The sequence below is a fragment of the Patagioenas fasciata genome, chromosome 2, assembly GCF_037038585.1.
Source record: "Patagioenas fasciata isolate bPatFas1 chromosome 2, bPatFas1.hap1, whole genome shotgun sequence".
NCBI lineage: Eukaryota > Metazoa > Chordata > Aves > Columbiformes > Columbidae > Patagioenas > Patagioenas fasciata.
Window position 1 is genome coordinate 13,969,918 of NC_092521.1, and position 19,771 is coordinate 13,989,688.

The following is a 19,771-nucleotide window of genomic DNA, read 5'->3' on the forward strand; positions in this document are numbered from 1 at the left end:
CTGCAGGCCCAGCCCGCGGGGGCGGTGGCACCGTCACCCGGCAACAGAGGGTCGCTCCCCCGTTCGAGGCGGGACTTCCGGCGCTGCCGTTGTCCCGGCAGCCGAAGGGGCGGGGCCGGAAGCGGCGGCTCGGCCGAATTCGGCGGTGCCACGTCTGTTTGGGGCTCCCCTCCCTGCCCGGGGCGGCGGCGCTGGGAGCAGCGGGCGGAGCGCGGCCGGACTCTCGTCTCTCCCTCAGCGGCCGGTTGGTAGCGAGGCCTCGGCGGCGGCCGGGCGCGGCGCCGGCGACATGTCGGACCTGGGGGACTGGTTCCGGAGCATCCCGCTGATCACCCGCTACTGGTTCGCCGGCTCCATCGCGCTGCCGCTCATCGGCAAGCTGGGCCTCGTCAGCCCCGTCTACCTCTTCCTCTGGCCCGACGCCTTCATCAACCGCTTCCAGGTACGGGCCGAACTACCGCTCCCAGCGTGCCCTGCGGCACACGGCTGTAAGCGAGCCGAGCCGGGGCGCGCTCGGCATTCTGGGAGTTGTAGTGAGCGGTGCGGGCGGGGCCTGGTGCCCTCCGCGGGCCTCCGCGGCCGCTTGGGAGGGAACCGCGCACCGAGGCGGCCCTTAGGAGCGGCCACGGTCACCGCCAGCGGGGAGCCGGTTCTGCCTTCCTACTTAACCTACACAAGGCCTACGGGCCGGGCCCCGGGGGTAGCGGGTGTTGTGCCCCTGCCAAGGTGACACAGACGGCGGTGTCTGGCGCTGCCGGGACCCCTGGGGGAGCCAAGGAGGACTGTGGCCCTTGGCAGGTCCTGTACTTCGTTTTGTGTCTCATTCTGGTGCCTCTTTTACAGAAGTAAGTTTGTTTGTTTGTTTGTTTTCTGGGGAATGTTCTGGCTGGTGCTGGTTGTTGTGCTCAAGTGCATTGTACCCATAAACCTGTGGCTGTGACTTCAGGTGACTTGCCCGGCCTCTGTTGTGAGGTTGTTGCACCAGGGGAGGTTTAGATTGGATATTAGGAAAAATTTCTTCACGGAAGGGGTTGTCAGGCATTGGTACAGGTTGCCCAGGGAAGTGGTGGAGTCACCATCCCTGGAGGGGTTTAAAAGACATGTAGATGAGGTTCTTAGGGACATGGTTTAGTGCCAGGGTTTGGTTATGGTTGGGCTCAATGATCTTAAAGGTCTTTTCCAACCGAAATGATTCTATGGTTCTATTGTGTGGGCCTGACTTTGGGAGCAGGGGTTACAAGCAGGTATGTGACTGTTCTACGCCTCACATGGCTCTGGAGATGTTAAGTTAAAGCTAGAGAAGTGGGTACATTTCTTGCAGCTTCGTAATGTTTGTTGCTTGGAATCTGAAAATTCTATTTGGGATTGTCAACTTCAGTGCATAGATGGTTGACATAAACCAACATCTGAAGTCCAGAGGTTTCAGATGCACCTTAGCAATATCAAAACTGGTACAAACTGGACATAGTCTTTTTCCTTTCACTGGGAGGTGACAGGTTCAGTGTTTTGGTATGCAGGTGTGTAGGAGGAAAGTGAAAGAAGAGGGAAGATCCCAACCTTAAAATGTCTATTCTTTGTGCTCATTATAGCTTCAGCAAAAAAGACTGGGTGCAAAAAAAGATAGCGCTACCTGTAGTTTGTTTCATGTATTGTCCCCAAGATTTAGTAGCTTAAATGACTGATTTTATTCTTAGTTCTGTTATTTTTTTCTCGGATGGTGATGCTCAGGATCTCAGTGATCTGTTTGGAAATGCTGCTGATTAAAGAGCTTATTCATGAATGGCCAGATGTTTTCTGTCCCTGCTACGTGCTGCCGTGCAGTTGGCTGTGCCTGATATTGATAACTGGGAGGCTCTCTAAAGCAGGTGCAAAATGCTCACAGCAGTACATTCTGTCTGAAATGGTACATGAAGGATCATTTTATGAATTCCTTGGCATCTGTACAACAGGTGAGAATGGATTCTGTATGGCTGGACCCTTTTAAAACAGGGAACTATCCTTGCAAGTGTATCCCTTTTACACTGCAGTAAAGACTCAGTACTGTGAAGATGTGATGGAAGCAATCTGGGAAGTTGTGGGTGATTTCTGTTGTAATCTTAATAGCTTTGCTTATCAGATTAAAAAAAACAAAACCAAAACAAACAACCTTGAAGACTGCTGAAGCCTTTTTTCCCTGATTTTTGCAAATAATCGATAGTGAATGAAAACAAAAAACCTATGCATATGAGTTCATTCTACAGTATATATTGATAAATACATCTTTCTCTTTTGATCTGGACAGATCTGGCGACCGATAACTGCAACTTTCTTCTTCCCAGTGGGACCTGGAACAGGATTTCTCTACTTGGTGAATTTGTATTTCTTGTATCAATACTCATCACGATTAGAAACAGGTATGTTATTCATGAAATTGTATGTACATGGCGAACTCTGCCTGGAGTCGGCAGAGACGAAGTATTGTCAGATTGAGCTGTTGGGAGTGTTTGTTGTGATGGGGTTGTGGCTAATTCAGACAGAATAATGAGAAAGATGGCTCATCTCTGTGCCCACTCATGTTGGTCAATGGGAAGCTGCTCTGAAAACTGAGTTTTTGTGAGTTGCTCCTTCCCTTTGTAAGGGACCCTGTTCATTTGGGATCTGAACGTGTTGCTCCTTCCAGTGGGAGGGCCTGGTGTTTCCTTTCAATTGTTGGATTTCAGGAAATGAGGGAGAGAGACTAAAAGATGACATTACTTCTGTTTTCTTGTGACTGCCATCTTTTAACACGGAAGGATGATAGAGCATATGTAATAGTGATATATCAGTCCAGAGAAAATAAGTGTCAGTTTTTCCTTTCTTTAAAAGGCAATGATGCTTACCTGTGTTATTCTATCAGTTATGCTGAATTGAGAGATATCTTGTCCAAGTGACATGTACCCCTCTGTCAAATAGAAATGTGAAAAAGTTAAGGAACTAGTTGGATTTTCAGCTATGGGGGAAAAGCTAAGAACAGAAGAAAGGAGATCAGATAATGGACAATTTCTCTCAAAAAAGAGGTTGTTGTTGCTTCAAAACTGGTTTTATTTTGCACTGCACAGTTCATTAAAGCTAGACAAAAATTGTTTCAGTTGAAATAAATAATTAAAGTATTTGCAAAGCCAAGCTCCTCCTGAAAGCCTTTATGAACAAGAATGTCAGTGTAGTTCTAATGGAGTCTTAGAACTGATGGTGTAAGTGGAAATGCATTGTCCCACGACAGAGAAGAGGTCCCCAGTAAACATGTCATCGAGAGTATTATGGAATCCCTTTTAAGTCATAAGAAGAATAGCAGTCAAAGGGAGGAGTGATACCAGATCGTATTTGATTGTTTTCTTACTCAAAGCAGTAGTTCAATAGCTAGAAACAGTTCCTCTTTCTCTTTGAGCCTTTCTGCAGTAGATTATGGACACAGAGAGTGCTGGCAGTTATGACATTCTACTGTGTAAAGCTATGCGTAGTGAGAGTTCCTGATTAATATTTGCTAATTTTAAGACATTACTGATTGTACGTGAACTTACAGAACCCTCCAGTTGTCTGTGCTGTGGCAGAAGTCTCATGGAAGGAAATAAATTCTTTCAGCAGTAAATTTACATTTCTGCTGTACAACACATCTGGATTTTGAACCTGGGAAGTCAGCTGTGGTGTTGTTTGAATCAATGCACTTCTCCTATAGTACAGTCATTTTTTTCTGGGTATAAATGAAGTTTTTGGTTAGGTCCTTCTTCTTTATGAAAAAAAGCTTGAATCCTCCTGGAAGCGGGAGCTGTGGAAGTGACTGTTAATATGTTTACAGGCAGAAATCAGCATAGGTCTATGCTTCCTTTTGTCTGTGAAACTGCAGAAGTGAAACTTCTGTTTTCAGGGTTGTGTGTGGTCTTTGAGCGTGCACTGGTGTTCCACACTAGCTTCAAATTTAGCTGTCAACAACATACATGAGTTTGTGCTGTGCGTGTGCTTTCCTAACAAGCAGACCTCTGATTTCCTGAGGAAAAGCAGATTGATGTGGTTTTGTTTTGCTTCTGTTGGAGAACACCACAACAAATAGGAACAGGAAAAGCAGAATACGCAGAGTTCACTCCTTCGCAGACTGAATGATGAGGTTCTGAGTCTGCAGCTCTTCCCCGATGACTGGACCTGGTTCCTACTGAAGGACACAGTGGGTAGAGCTCACCTTGCCCCTGTGCTGAGCTTTTCGGCAGTCTGTAGCTCAGTTTTCTTCGATATTATTGGAAAGTAAACTTAAATGGTTTGTCTAATATTCTTTTTCATAATCACCTAGATAATGAGACGTGAAAAACTTTAAGGGAACAATACTTGCTTTGATTTCTTCCTATTCTGGAAGAACTCCTATGCTGGAGTTTCTACAGGGTTAGTCAGTTTCCTCTCATTATTTGCTTCTATTTGTTGTATGGCAACAGTAAGGATAAAACTCCAGTTTCTATTGATCTCCAACTTTAAAACTTTCCAAAAGATCTTTTCAGGTTTTTTGTTTTCCTCATCATGTAACTTGCATGGCTGAACTTAAACTGAAAATGACTAAAATATTTTGGTTTAGATAGGCTGAGTTACTCTAGTTATTAAAAAAAGCTAATGTTTACAAATATTTCTCTTTCTTTAAATTTCTGGGGACATGTAAAATAGTTGTAGGAAGCCAAACAGTGCTAACATTAAGCTGTGTCCTTCTTTCTAGGCATGTTTAATTATTAGCATGGAATTCAGTTTGGTGGTGCTGTGCTGTGTTTGTCGCTGTGTGATCTGGGTCTGTTTCAGCAGAATTCTCAGGTGTTCCTTGCCTGCGTGGAGCTACATGAAAGTTGAGACAAGTCTTGCTCAAATGACGAGGTCCATGCCAGCCTTTTACCACAGTTTGCAGGAGCGAGAGCTTATGATTTTCATGTTTGCAAGGAGCTGTTACGGGTTTTGGTGTTTTTTTTAACCCTTCTATCTGCCAGGTCCCAAACTCAACTGGACATCTAAAGATAATTTCACTTAGTGTCACCCGCAGGGAGTGTTACCCTATTGTTTTGTTTCTGCTGTTCTGAAAAAAAAATGACACGTTTAAAATGGGAAATGAGGAAAACAGTTAAGCTTAGATGAAGGAACAGAATGCACTGCACATGTGTACCCTCCTTGTCATCTATGCTAATTTTTCTGCAGTGTAAAAACTGTGGTATCTCTTGCATCTGACTAGATGATGCAAAGAGGATGCAATTTGCCTAAGTACGAACTGGTTTCCACATGACTCGATCATTGAACTTTGTGCCTCTGCTGTGTATTTCCTTACTGTGTGCTTCTGACTGGGAGCTTAGTATGACGGATGGGCTCCAACTCCATTTTGAAATCTTGTGAATTTAAAACCACTTATCTCCAGAATTAAAGTGTGTTCCTTTTTTAGTGGAGCTGCTGTGTATGCACTTAATGCAATAGGCTGAATGGCTTGTTTGTTTTTTTTTTTTCTGGTCCTGTAGGTTGTTCTATTATAAGGCCTTTTAAAGTTTAAAAAATAAAAATCATAAACCGTAGACCACTTATAAGGAAACTGTTCTTAATTGAGCTTTTCTTAAAGTCTTAAGAAATGCACTGAAATCTTGATAAGAAATTAACAATTTTTTTATTTACAGGGGCTTTTGATGGAAGGCCAGCAGATTACATGTTCATGCTCCTGTTTAACTGGATCTGCATTGTTGTATCCTTCTGCTCGTCATCAAAGTTTTAGAATATTTTGGTCATTCTGTTTCTGTCTAAAATATGTTCAAAGACCAAGTTTTGGCAACTGAAGTTTTAAGATGTAGCAAATGTTCACAGGTGAGTTTTTAATCTTCCTGGAAAGGTAGTGAGTGGCTTGCAGGGGGAATACTAATAAGTGTGCTAGTAGTATGTAATCTGGGGACTAGAGTTCTGCTTATGTAAAGCTCAGCTCATCCTCTGTGAGCCTCCATGGTGTTTGCTGTGTTGCCTCACTTGGCCCCTTTTGTGGATTGCTAGAGGGGCTGAGAGTGAATTTCATGTGTTTAAACTGCCATGTGCAAATAGGTCTGATGTCTGCCATTCCCTGAGCTGGAAATTCAGGTACCTCATGGCGAGATCCTTTACCTGCTGGATATGAGTCGGCTGAGTCTGTGAGAGCAGCGTTGCAACATCTGCACTGAGCCACCTTCCTGAAGGAGCTGGGCTTGTCAGTTTGAGAATGTTGGGAAACAGCTTTTCCATGAGCTGGGCTGTTCTACCTGAGTTTTGTTTCAGGTCTCAGATACAAAACTGGGAGGAGTTGTTGATAGACCAGGTGGTTGTGGTACCATTCAGAGGGATCTTTAGAGGCTGGAGAAATGTGCTGGTCAGAAATCTCTTGAAACTTGGCAAACAAATGTGTGGAGTCCTGCCCCTGGGCAGCCTCAGGCACCAGGACAGGCTGGGGAATGACAGTCTGCAAAGCATCTTGGCAGAAAAGACGCTGAGGTTCCTGCTGGACCCCAAGTTGACCATGAGCTTGCAATGTGCCTTTGTGGCAAAGGTTGTCAGCAGCCTCCTGGGCTCTGTTAGGCAGACCGTTGCCAGCAGGTTGAGGGAGGTGATGACTCCTCTGTGCTCAGCCCTTGTGAGACAGATAGGGGGCTGCATCCAGCTCCAGGTTACCAAGTACAAGATAGACATAGGACATACTGGAGTGAGTCCAGCAAAGGGTCACAAAGAGGATTAAAGGGTTGGAGCATTTGTCATAGAATGGTTTGGGATGGAAGGGACCTTAAAAGCTCATCTAGTCCAACCCCCTGCAATGAGCAGGGACATGTTCAACCAGATCAGGTTGCTCAGAGCCCCGTCCAGCCTGGCCTTGAATGTCTCCAGGGATGGGGCATCTACCACCTCTCTGGGCAACCTGGGCCAGTGTTTTACCACCCTCATCATAAAAAAATGTCTTCTCATGTCCAACCTGAATCTCCCCTCTTTTAGTTTAAAACCATTACCCCTTGTCCTGTTGTAACATACCCTGCTAAAAAGTCTGTCCCCATCTTTCTTACAGGCCCCTTTTAAGTACTGGAAGGCCACAATAAGGTCTCCGCGGAGCCTTCTCTTCTCCAGGCTGAACAACCCCAACTCTCTCAGCCTGTCCTCACAGCAGAGCTGTTCCAGCCCTCTGATCATTTCTGTGGCTCCTCTGGCCCCTCTCCAACAGGTCCATGTCTTTTGCTATACTGAGGGCTCCAGAGCTGGACACTGTATCCATGTGGATAAGTATGTGATGGGGAAGGGAGTAAAGGAAATAGAGCCCAGCATTTCTCAGTGATGCTCAGTGCTGGGACAAGAGAGAACAGGCACAGAATGAAGCACAGAAAATTCCATTTATATGTAAGGGCTGTCAAACAGTGGCATGCATTGCCGAGAGGGGTTGTGGAACCTCCATCATTGGAGATGGTTCCATTCTGTCTGTGCTGCTGCTGCCTCCCTGTAGCAATTTGTGGTGGCACAGCGTGTGGAAGAAAGGGAGTGGTGACACCAGAGTGAACCAGATACAGCTCGGAGACCTAGTGTGTAGAAATGCTCTCGCCTTTACCGATAGATGAACCATCTCTAGTCACATTCCACTGTATGGAGGGAATTGCTCTTCCTGCCCGTCCTGTTGAGCCACAGCAGTACCCAGGCAAACATCATGGGTTTAACTCTGTTGTTCAGAAAACCACCAGCTTCTTTGTGGTTGCAGGCAGCTGACTGGGAGTGATTAGATTAATCTGATAGTGGCTTGGCTTTCAAAGTGGTTGTTTCACAGCTTCCAGTTGCTTTTTCCCTATATGATGTAAGGAGCAAGCTGGATGCCTGATCTGGGAAAATGTTTGGTGCCATTTTATACACATTGATGAACTGTTAAAAGCATTCTCATCATAGTGAAATTCTTCAGCAACTGTTTCTACTCCAAACTTACTACATCCAGCAGATCCTTTGGGTTCTAAGGTGGGAGAGTAGCATTAAGGAAATTATTTATTTTCTATGACTCAGTGGCAATATATTGATTTTTTTCTTTGTTTCTTTTGATGGTCTGGTATTTCTTTAGTTAGAAAACCAACATTTTAGTCTTTTTTTTAAAGACTAATGAAAGAATCCAGCTCTTAAGCCTGCAACATACTTTTATGCAAGGACTGACTTTGTAGTTAGTAGTTTGTAGTTAGTTTGATGACGGAAGGTCAGTGCATCCATGAGCCCTCGGGGTAATGACTTGAGCTGGTAGCTTGAAAGGCTACTGAAAAGCAATTATTGAAATTAAGTGCATGAGTCTCTAGATCATTGGAGGTTTTTTGGTTTTCCAGTGATTAACTTAATACTACACAAAAACGCTGGTTTTAATTTTAAACATTAAAGGCCTTTGCATATGTGTTCAGTGTGTGCAAAGTTTCTTTTTGTCATTCTAGTCTGTCAGGTTTTGCTGCGTTTTCCTTAATGGTGCAATGACAGATAACTGGCTTGGCAATGGACATGCAGGTAAGCACGGTGCAGTTTCTTAAATAATAATCTTATGGAATTTTCTGACTACTTACTGACTTCATATAGAGCATTATTGACATAACTTCAGAACGTAGTGAAGCTGGGCTAGCTTAGTTGATATCAAAATGGACTGCTGTGCATGTATTGTTAGTTTTTTAGTTCAGGTCAGCCTCAGCTAGTGGCAAAAGCCTATATCTGGTATCTGACTGTGCCATTCCTAATTTAGGGAGTCAAGGAGAAGAAATTGGTTCTTTATGCAGTCAAGAAGTGTTCAGCCTTTAACTAAAATGGACACAAGATGTCACCTATGCACTGTTTCCTCTAATGAATGTGGATCTGCAGTCTTACTTTTTTAATCTAAAAATGATTCTTGGGTTCATTAATCTTCTCAAATTCAGTGTGCCTTTTACTTGCTGGCTAAAGATTGTTTTTGTGAAAAATGCAACTTCGGATTCAGATCGGAGTTCTGAAGTGCAAAATCAGCACAAGAGTGATTATTTTAATCAAATTTTAGTGGTCTAAAGAACCGGTTTTGATGATGTAGTTCTTTTGACCCCAGATATTAAGGACGGAAATGAGGGAGTGTTTGTTAGAGACAACAAAGTATTAGATAACTGCATGTCTTTAGCCTGCCCGTGCTTTTCTCATGTTATTCTGTCCGTCACCCAAAGCCTGTATCAATATCTCAAGTATTGTGTGCCATATGATCTTAGCATTTATTAGATCCTCTGGCACGCAAAAATAGCAATCATGCATCTCTAGTCAGGACTGAGGTCTGTTAAGGGCTGTCCATAACTTTGCACTTAAACTTTCTTTGCTATGGGGAAGACACCACAAAGTTCTTCAAAAGCATGCTGAAGTCACCCAGACCTTGTATGAATTTTAGACTGATTGTGTTGATTTGTGTCTTTTTTAAAAAGGTACTTAAGATGGTTTTATATCTGCATACAAAGCATTGCTTAAAGAGAATCAGTTGTTTGAGGTACAAACGTGTTTTTCTTAGTAATAAGGTTTTTTTGCTTGTGTTGAGTGGCCTGCTTGAAAGTGAGAAGTAGGATAGCTGAGCCTCTCTTCCCATGTCAAATACTTTCAGAAATTAGATGTTACTTTATTTTTCTAGTAAAATAAAAGTGTTTTTAATAGACACCCTAAGGTGCTTGTGTGACAAGTCAGACAGCTGGTGCACGGGAGGGCTTGGGGTGCTGGTGTGCCAGCTTTATCGTGGAACCTGTTCAATAGCGGCACCCTTGAAGGGGGGAGTTTTAACCTCTCTTCCAAACACACAAACTGGTTTGTAGAGTTAAACCAGTTTAGGGAAGTGTTGCTGGCAGAGTCTGCCTTCAGTTCAGAAATCAGCAGTTGGCTAAAATAGTGTTTTATATTTGTTTCGCTAGAAATAGTCCAGTCAGCTAATACACAGTCACAGTGAGGAGGTGTTTGAAAGTCTCACCTTCCAGTGTGGAATATGGGTTAATTCTGAGCTCTACCGAGGTGGCTTTGCCAGGGCTGGCAGCAGTCCTCTGAAATGGTGATGTGCTCATGCACCTTCCTGCTGTGGTGCTCTGAGGAGGATGTAGCTGGCAATTTGATGGAGTAACATTTAGATCGATAGAATCATAGAATAGTTTGCGATGGAAGGGACCTTCAAAGCTCATCTAGTCCAAGCCCCTTCCAATAAGCAGGGACATCTTCAACTACATCAGGTTGCTCAAATCCCCGTCCAGCTTGGCCTTGAATGTCTCCAGGGATGGGGCATCTACCACCTCTCTGGGCAACCTGGGCCAGTGCTTCACCACCCTCATAAAAAATTTCATCCTCATGTCTAGGCTGGATCTCCCCTCCTTTATGTTAAAACCATCACCCCTTGTCCTGTGTTAACAGACCCTGCTAAAAACTCTGTCCCCATCTTTCTTATAGGCTCCTTTTAAATACTGAAAGGCCCTGGGTTGTGAATGGGAATGGTTGTAACACAAACACATCACTGACTGTGCTGTAGGGTCCTGCCGAGCAGCTGGGGACAGGGGAGATGGCCACAGCTGCTGTGTCACTCGATGCAGGTTGGAGCCCTTTGCTTTGGCATGGTCTTGCAAAAGAGAATGACCGAGCAGGTTCTCCTGTGTAGCTTTCACAGTAGCTTTTGAACTGGTGGCAAAGATTATGGGGCAATCTGTAAAGATTTTGCTGATGGGTCGTGCTTACAAGTCATTTTTGAAACGTACAGCTCCTGATGCCTCTTTAAGTTTCTTGAGCCTCTGTGAAAGTTGTGGTAACTTTTTGCCCCTTTTTTTTTTAAACATTGCAGTTGCTGATGATTCCACTCATCATGTCAGTACTTTATGTGTGGGCCCAGCTGAACAGAGAGATGATTGTATCGTTTTGGCTTGGAACAAGATTTAAGGTATGTCAGACAGGATATTGGAAAGATTTCTGCCCAGAAGATGCACATGAAGGGGGTGGCAAAATATAAATATTTTCTCATATTAAAGATGTCCTGTGCTTTCACATAGCTATATACTCCTTGAGATGCAGCAAAGACGTATTTCTGTATGGTTTTCCATATGCTGTCACGCAGCGTGACTTTACTGAAGAGATGCCCTGACAACTGAAATTCATTGATCTGAAAAGAGGAAAAAATACCTGATAAATATTAACCTGCATAAAAGCTGAATGTATCAACACCGTAGAGAGGAAATGTTGATAAATTGTTCTTTCCTGTGTGACCTCGTCTGCTTCTGCCAGATCTTGCAGTGAGAACTCTTTTGAACATTGTTTCCAGACCTTTTCAAAATCAGAAGTGTTAGGACTTTCAGATGTAAGTATACTGTGGAACATAGAGTGCAGAAGAAGCATCTACTTATAATGTTTAAATGGGTGTTATTTATCTAAAAATTTGTTACTGATTGCTCACTTTGGGGTATCCTACCTTGTTAGGTAGCATCTGCATAAGTTAATATATCAGGATTTGTGGAATGTCAAAACCACTGAAATTATAATAATGCTTATTAGTGCAGTGGGAAGTTGAGCAGGTTTGTGTTCTTAATTTGTACTTAGAACTTCTCTGTTTCCATTGCCTTCCTTTTCAGGCCTGTTACCTTCCGTGGGTCATTCTGGTATTCAACTACATCATCGGTGGATCGTATGTATTTATTTATATAGCAAATCTGAAGTTATAAAATCTTTTATAGCTATTGAACTTACTGCTGAATTCAGAAGGAACATTAAAATAAGTCTTAAAGTTAAGTTATCTGGCTGGTAATGCTCAGTCATTTAAGATAAAAGCAAAGTGTGTGTGAGAAGTAGATAATGTAGGTGAGGGCAAAGTAATAAGAATTTGTTTATTTTCTAGTAAATCTATGCATTAGGCTTTTCCTTACTTAAAGAGCAATGCACAGTAAAGAAAGATGTCATCCTGTATGACCACCTGTCATAACTGGTGGTAAGGTCAAATTTAGCTTGACTCTGATAGTGCTGCTGCTTCTTTCCCTCACAATCTTGCCCGATGTGATGCATTTTTCCACTCTTGAAACAAGGGAAAATAGCAAAAGCAAGGCCACAGAGTGCTGTATTAGCACTGGCTGAATTCACTGGTCTATCTTGCATTTCTTTGACCGAACTCCGCGATGCAGTAATCCCCTCTGTGCACGGTCTTCCCCACCAGTGCCCTGCAGTGGCTGGGGCCTCTTGGTGCCGCTGTAACACAGTTAGTGACAGTAACAAGTTACAGGGTTGATTTATAGAAGGAGGAGATAGTACAGCAAAACCAAATTCCCTTTCCTTGCTCTGCCTCCCACTGACTCATCTGTCACTTGGGAAAACTGCTTGCTGTTTGATACCTGCTGTTTCTGTGCATGACGGAAGATACTCAAGGGCCTCCATTCAACAGTGTTTGTTGCAAAATTGGGAACAAACCAGTTCAGTACAGCAGGAGTCACGTTGTCCAGTGAAAACAGCAGTAACTTCTCAAGCTCTGCAGACTATTATTTTAGACACTAATAGCTGTACGGTCTAATTCCCTGATGTAAACAAGTATTTAATTGCATTTTCAGTGCAGGCTGTAGAGAAGGCTTGCAAGGGAGGGTGGAACAGCCTGTTGATGTGTTGGCACTGGAGGCTGGCGCTTCGAAAGAAGTGACTGCAAAATGCTGAGAGAAGGGAAATTGTCTGTGGCTCATGGCCCTGGCAATGCCCGTGGCAGGTGAACAGGAGTAACTGCCAGCACATGGACACTTGTTTATTTTCAGAGAAGACAGCATGTGAAACAATTCTTTTTCTTTTGCCTTGCAGAGTCATCAATGAGCTGATAGGAAATCTGGTTGGACACCTGTATTTCTTCTTAATGTTTAAATATCCAATGGATTTGGGAGGAAGGAATTTTCTGTCCACACCTCAGTTCCTGTAAGTTGGCTTTATTCTTTACCTCACTGTTTATTTGGTCCAATTTTCTGTATTGTTCAGCAGACAAATATTTGCTGGGGTTATAAGGTGTAAAATACTTTGCTGAATTAACCTCCTTCAGACTGTCACATTGACTGTGCTGCTGAGTCATCAGAAATGTTGAGTTTCTTGTAAATGGCCCATGCGAAAGTTCTCTGTAACTCTGATGGATGGCTTGTGTCCTTTACCCAGTCTTAAGAATGAGAGTAAAGTCATAGTTCTGCTAGTGAATTGAACTGTAGTAAAGAGAACTCCATAACAATTATCAGATGGTATTAAAAAAATGGGTTTCTCCTGTAAAGGATCTTTTATCCGTTTTTCAATGTATCATTACAGTAGCTGCCAGTTCAGCAACCTGTAACAATAATAGGAGTCAGCTGCAGATTTGTTCAGGGCTATCACATGTGTGCTGCTTTGCAGTCAGTACCAGTCGACTGAGGCTGCGGGTCTTGGCTTCTGAAATACTTTTTCTTGCAATTTATTCATTGCTTTGGTATTGAAATTCTACGATCAGAAGCCAAAGTTTGTATCATCGGTTGCCTTTGTCCTCATTCTTTTGGGTTGTAAATATTTTTTTCTCTACCAAAGTTTAGTTGGCAACTCAATTAACTCTTTATATAGCATAAACTTTTAATTAAAAAATGCAAAGTTGAATTACAGTTGTACCTCGTGTACAAGTTCTAATGAGTAAGGAAGTATTATGTTCTACTTTTGTGTTTGGAAGCCTTCCTGGTAAACCTAATTTTCCATAAAAGACTAGAAGACAAAAATATTGTTTTAAAATGTCTTTCAAGGTAATAACAGATCTGAAACTGCTGTCAGTCTTGTTGATTTTGTGCAATTTTCCTGATTCCTCATATGTGTATTTAATTTTTCTCTGTATTTGAGGAGCAGGAACAGAAGTATTACAAACATCTCTAAAAAGGGATAAATTCTGCCTTTGCATCGTAATGTTTTCTTAAAAAAAAAAGATGTGATGAATTACAGCTATCCTTACAGCTAACCTTTTCTATACAGAATCATTGTGTTTTTAGAGAGGAATCTTGTTTTTGTGTCTGGGCCTCAGATTTTCGTGGTCAAATTCAGCAAGGGTTTTGCTGTGTGTAACTTGTAGTGCTGAAATGACTCTGCATTGATGGCATCCCTTGCAAAATGCAGAAGCTGCCTTTTAGATCACTCTAAGTTGGATTATAAGGTCTTACAGCTCTGATTTGCTTGAGCTTGATTTCAAACTATTCGTTCGAGCCTGTATCCCTTAATTTCTTTGGTCCCCAGTTCCTCAGCAGCATTTACTTGCAGAGCAGTGAGATGGCTGGATGCTGTGATAACAGGAGCTTTATAACTATTGAGAGATGCTCAAAGCGATTTGGATTTTTAAAAATTATTTTTCCAGAAGAAAAGGGAGAGAAGTTACGGGAACTAAGTTCATATCACAGCATTTATTTTCAACACTAAGGCTCCTGTTATCATGTGTTCTTTTTCCCTGTGTTCGGACTGTTGTATATAACCATATCGCAGAGATGGAAGTTCCCCAAAATTCCCATTACTCCATGTGCCGAGGGCTTAGATTTGGAAAGAATTCTGTGAAGTAGTGCTGGGAAAAGACAGATGTATTGAAAAGTCTGGCAGCTAAAAGGAAGTGCATGGAAAAGTAGTCTGGCATTTACCCCCAAGGTTCAGCTGTTTATCAAACTCTCTCATTCTCTCCTGGCTTGTCCCAGGTACCGCTGGCTGCCAAATAGGAGAGGAGGAGTGTCGGGGTTTGGTGTCCCACCTGCCAGCATGAGAAGAGCTGCAGAAGATCAGCGGGGTGGTGGAAGACACAACTGGGGCCAAGGTTTCCGACTGGGTGACCAGTGAAGAACTCCTACCCTTGGAAAAGAGCAACTCTGTGGTTTTAATTGGATGTAGGACCGACCCTTCCTGCTGCAGAGCATGCTTAAGAACTGAGCTCTCTGTAGTACTGTTGGATTTAACTGATTAGAAAGAATTTTTCTGCTTCAAGAGAAAATTAGAAACTCCAGAAGGGAAAAATGTAGATCTTGCTCCAGGTTAGCCAGTAGTGTCCAATTTGATTCCGCCATTAAAAAAAGCCTTCTCTATACAGTATTGTCTGTCTGTCGCAGTGGGCATCCATAATGCCGCCTTGTTCCGTGATGTGATGGAGCAAGCTAATGGTTACGTCTCACCTGGTACGTTAAAAGCTTTGTTGACTCTGGTAAGGTAAGAATTCAGTGTGAGGCGGATGGATCAAGCTAAGCCCAAAGTTAGGAAGCTGACTTTTTCCACAGCTGTGCTTAAGTCCCAGGGTCTTTGGAAACATTACTTAAGTGATATCTCTCTGCTGCACTCATAAAGCAAAGGGCAAATGTTTCATTTCCATTATTAAGCTGTGTTTTGACAGGAGCTTTTTCTTGCCATGTAGCATTTGTCCTTCCTGCTACAGTATGGGATGGGCAAGACTGAGGATAAGAGGGTTTTAATTTGAAATGGCAATAACAGATACTTACAGGATTGAAATCTCTGGACTTGCCATGGCGTATTACAAGGCTTGCTCTGATAAAGCTGAAGTTGTCTGGCTTGGGTTTTGTTTGTTTGTTTGTTTTTTTCCCCCCAAGATCTGTGAATTCTTGTCTTCAAGGTTTCTATTTTGATTGCAAAATTGGGTAGCACAAATACTACTTAAACTAGCAAATATAACGTATCATTGTGATTAATGTAAAGGATACTGACTGCAGCATTATTTGTTAACTGATCTTCATCTTTCTCTTAAAAGCTTTAAGATGTCACGGAATCAACGCTGGAAGTAAACTTTTCCAGGGTCAAGATACAATAGACCAGATTGCTTTACTACAGGACTCTTTCATTGTCAAATAAGAAATTATATACACTGTTTGTTAGTGTCTGTATGTTTTTGGTAAAACTTTTTTGACACAGAGAAGGAAATGATTCTGTACAGTAGTTTTCCTCGTACTAGGTTCCTGCGGGCAGAGCACAGGGCTGAGATGTGGGGAGCTGTAGCGCTACTGACTCACCGTATGGACTTGAGCAAACTTCTTATCTCAGTTTTCCCAGCTGTCAGGAGGATTCGTACTTGTTTCATAGCACTTCTCAAAGGTATAATAGCTGTCCCCAACTCCCCTAGGTGAGAGCTGCTAGTGAGCGAGTTGAGGCTTAGGCCACATAAATGACAACACTTAAGCTAGGAACATAATTACTCTAGGCTTAACCAAGGCTTTTAAGTTGAAATATAGTTGATCCCTTTTCATTTTACAGTTGGAGGGAGAGGAGCACTGTCACTAGGATGAGATTTGAGTCTTTGAATTTCCCTTTAGCTTTTATCTATCTTTTTACTGGGTAGATAGGGCACAGAAGGCTGTCCTGTCCCAGCTTAGGTATCTCAGGTATCTATAAGTAGGTGAAGTGAATCTGGGCAAAGCATTTTTATAACTACTCTGTTTCTTCACTAAACCTTGGTTCTGAAGGTTTAAAACTTGTAAATACTGCATGATGTGAAACTTGGGGGGAAAATAAGCAGTCAGACTGGAGGTTTTCAACTCGCTTGCTTGAGAAAGACGCGTGCTCCCTTTCTTCACTGCAACTCAATTTTGTTGATCCGGCTTGTGGAAAAATGTAGAAAACTGGTTATGATCATATTGTGTGTTTAGGTTTTACAGGAACTTGAGTTCAGAAATCACCTGCCATTTTTGTCCAGTGATGAGTTTTAAAGATGCTCTTGTCTTTTTTTGTATAAAATGGTAGGTAGAAAAGAGGACTGCAGTGCTGTAAATACTAATCTATCATTGACCGACAGCTGTTATTTGATGCAAACTTGAAAAGTCTGAGAACCATCATTTTTATAGGAGTCAGGATGCAGCTGGTCTTTTTAGTCATAGTAATATCGCTGTCTCCAAAGCGTTTGTCTTCATTTTGAGCCAGGACCTAACTGTTAAATGAAGATGCAATAGTTTGCGACTCAGCCAAATCCTCAGCACACTCAAACTGCAGCGCGTTTTGCACAGAAGGCCAGGAGGAAGGTTTGGGTGGGAGGAAGGATGGCAGAAGTCATTGTCCTGGCCCACTGCACTGTGCTGGTTCTTGCTTTCTAGTCCATCCTCTTCTAAATTAAGAGGAAAAGGTTTGCAAGGAAAAGAGACTTCTGATAAGTCTTGATTGGCTTGTGAACTGCTTCAAGTCAATTTACTTTGGTTTATGAAAAATTCACTTCAGAATTCCATATTACGAGCTCAGTTTGTTCATTTTTCACTTGTTGCTTGACCTGAAGCACTGTTTGTCCTCCAGTATACACTGACAATGGCAGTCTCATGTTAAATGGGTACCTCGTTTCTTATTTTGTACAGATAATTTCCCTTTTTGTAATCGATTTTTTTGTTGGCAAAGTTTTAAATTAAAGTTTTAATCTCTGTTACTGTCTCTGTTTTGCTAAATCATATTTCAGCTTAAGGCAAGCCTTGTGGTCTGCACATCTCCGGGGAATGTCTGACAGCTGCACTGTGATGCCACCTCCTGCTGTTGATAAAAGTACTCAAGAAAATGACCTGCTTTTGGGTGGGAGGCTTGTCTTCTCTGTTGGGTTGCAAAATTGTGAAGGCATTGACTTTGTCTCTGTTTATCTCTGAGTTTTGACAGTCTATGTCCTTCCTGGGCTATTACTATTTTACAGGTTTTTTTTTTTCTATACTCGATTCATTCTTTATTGCCCTGTGGGAGGAATTATCCCTCTGCTAACCCTCAAACTTTGTGGGAGTGATAGAGATCACTTACTTTTCCCAGGGTAAGCTTGATATTCTGCAATACCGCCTCTGTCCAGCCAGATGTGCACAGCTGTCAGAATTCCTTACCTCAGCTGATTTGGAGACACACTGAGCATCCTCTGAATGACTCTTCTGCTCCTCATCGTTCATGTGACTGCACTTTTCCTGGTTGATACCACAGAGGCACCAAAGATCATGGACATGGTGCCTAAGGCACCGTGTGAATTTGGTGTGCTCCTCAAACTGGAGAGTCTTGGTCCACACTAAGTGCACCAGGCAGAGCAGCATGGCCAGCATGTGCCTCTTGATTTTGCTCCAGCTGTGTGAACAGTCAGCAGAACAGCCAGGAATATGACACCAAATGCTTCTAAATGGCTTCATCTTTCATTGCTCTCGCTTTGTCTTAGCAGCAGCTCTTCTCTCGACGCAACTTGGTAATGTGGTGTTGCCAGTGGCTTAATGAGAAACTGGACCTGTTGCTTTGTTGTGCCATCTAATTTTTGCATTAGGAAAACTGAGAGGCTTTAGTTTTCAGAACAGCGTACTGTTTGCAGTGCAGCACAAGGTTCTGTCTCTGTTTGTAGATCATGATGTACCTTATCAGGGAGGAAAACTGCTTTGCCTTGATGGTTGAGAGTGAGCTGGAGAGGGACACACTCATTTACAGCCTGAAGCTTCTGATACCACAACTCGCGTAATGGCTTTGTAATCCTGTTCGGCAACTATAAAATGAAGATGATTTATATTCTCCCTTGTTCTGTGCTAGGATTAGGATTGATGGATCAATTTTTGCTTGCTGTGGTATGGCAGAGCACTAATTTTGGTGAAGGTGTTCTTAGCATTGCCGTTGCCTACAGTAGTAAATTGGCTTTTCTTGTTTTGTGCATCCCTAGATTCTTATTTTGCTATGGATGATAGTAGCAATGCAGCTTGAAATCCAGAATTGAGTCTATTGTCATAGCTTTATTAATTAAATTAACTATGCATATTGAGCAGAAGTACTTACATCTAAAAGGTGATGATGTGCTGTTTTCGAGGATTGAAAAGATGAAAACACTTCAGCTGCTTATATTTTTCAAGCATGCTTTTTTGGTGATGAAAGGAGTTCTGTTCACAGCAGTAGCTCACCCTTTTATCATCTGGAACACAATCCAGGAGGGGTGATTACACCACTCGTGAGCAAAAGTTGCATAAAAGGAGCTGTGACTATGGGATGCTGGCAAGGCCCCTGTGGAATCTCGTTGTGGGGAAAAAAGTGATAATGAAACCTTAATTCTGGTGCTTGGAGGTGGGGCTTTTTGCATTGTTTTTTGTTTTCTTTCCGTCTGGAGGACAAATCCCTTGCAAAATGCCATTAAAGCTCAAATCAGCTCTTAAGGCCAGGTTTTCTGGACGGCCAACCATCATGTCCCATGATGAAGATGTCCCATGATGAAGATCAGGGCAGCTGGAGGCAGCATTTAAAAACACAACTTGCCACAAGCAGTCGTCTTGCGTCTCACAGAATCATAGAATGTCCTGAGCTGGAAGGGACCCACAAGGACCATCGAGTCCAACTCCTGTCCCTGCATAGGACAACCCCAAAATTCACACCCTGTGTCTGAGGGTGTTGTCCAGTTGCTTGGACATGTAATTCAGTTGCCAACATGTGAATTTTTACATTTATTTCTTAAAAGGAGCATGTGTATTTAGCACCTGGCCTGGCTGTGGCTTACAGGTCACTGACCCAAATCTTTGCTTGTTCACAGGGATGGATTTGCTCCTCTCCAGCTGTGCCCACAGCTGGTTTGGCTTCAGGTGTCCAAGGTGCATGTGGCTGGGGCAGCAGCTCCCCAGGGAGACCACTGACCTAAACACAAAAAATCTGTGGGAACTGAGTTAAAGAGGAAGGAGAGGAGTGTCAGGCATGACCTGACAGTCAACTTTCTCTGTTTGACTTTGCACAGTTGGCTGTGTTGAGCTGGTGGAGTTGCACAACCCAGAAGGGAGTAGGACAGACGAGGATGAACATGTGGCCAAGTCGTTTTGGGGAGGCCCTGGTTTGGCACCTCTTGTTTACAGCCGGGGAGCTT

The 19,771-nt window shown here is 42.9% G+C and overlaps 1 protein-coding gene across 2 annotated transcripts; it reads left to right on the forward strand.

The window, feature by feature from the left end:
- Positions 1 to 111: 111 nt before the first annotated feature.
- DERL1 (derlin 1) lies at positions 112 to 17,350 on the forward strand. Of its 2 annotated transcripts, none has more exons than XM_065831025.2 (8): positions 112 to 442; positions 2,282 to 2,393; positions 5,640 to 5,704; positions 8,461 to 8,487; positions 10,793 to 10,888; positions 11,574 to 11,626; positions 12,775 to 12,885; positions 14,646 to 17,350. In XM_065831025.2, exons 1-8 carry the CDS (start codon positions 290 to 292, stop codon positions 14,782 to 14,784), a joined length of 756 nt encoding a protein of 251 aa, XP_065687097.1. In that variant the 5' UTR covers positions 112 to 289; the 3' UTR covers positions 14,785 to 17,350. The 2 variants fall into 2 exon arrangements, with proteins under 2 accessions (XP_065687097.1, XP_065687098.1); XM_065831026.2 differs by lacking the exon at positions 112 to 442 and adding an exon at positions 562 to 845.
- The last annotated feature ends 2,421 nt before the right edge of the window (positions 17,351 to 19,771 follow it).

Bases quoted from the DNA above. Each gene is read 5' to 3' on its own strand.
- DERL1 (XM_065831025.2), top strand. From the start codon at position 290: ATGTCGGACCTGGGGGACTGGTTCCGGAGCATCCCGCTGATCACCCGC. The intron at 5,705-8,460 runs GTATCCTTCTGC...GTGCAATGACAG, and splicing joins TTAACTGGATCTGCATTGTT to ATAACTGGCTTGGCAATGGA. The intron at 11,627-12,774 runs GTATGTATTTAT...TTTGCCTTGCAG, and splicing joins AACTACATCATCGGTGGATC to AGTCATCAATGAGCTGATAG.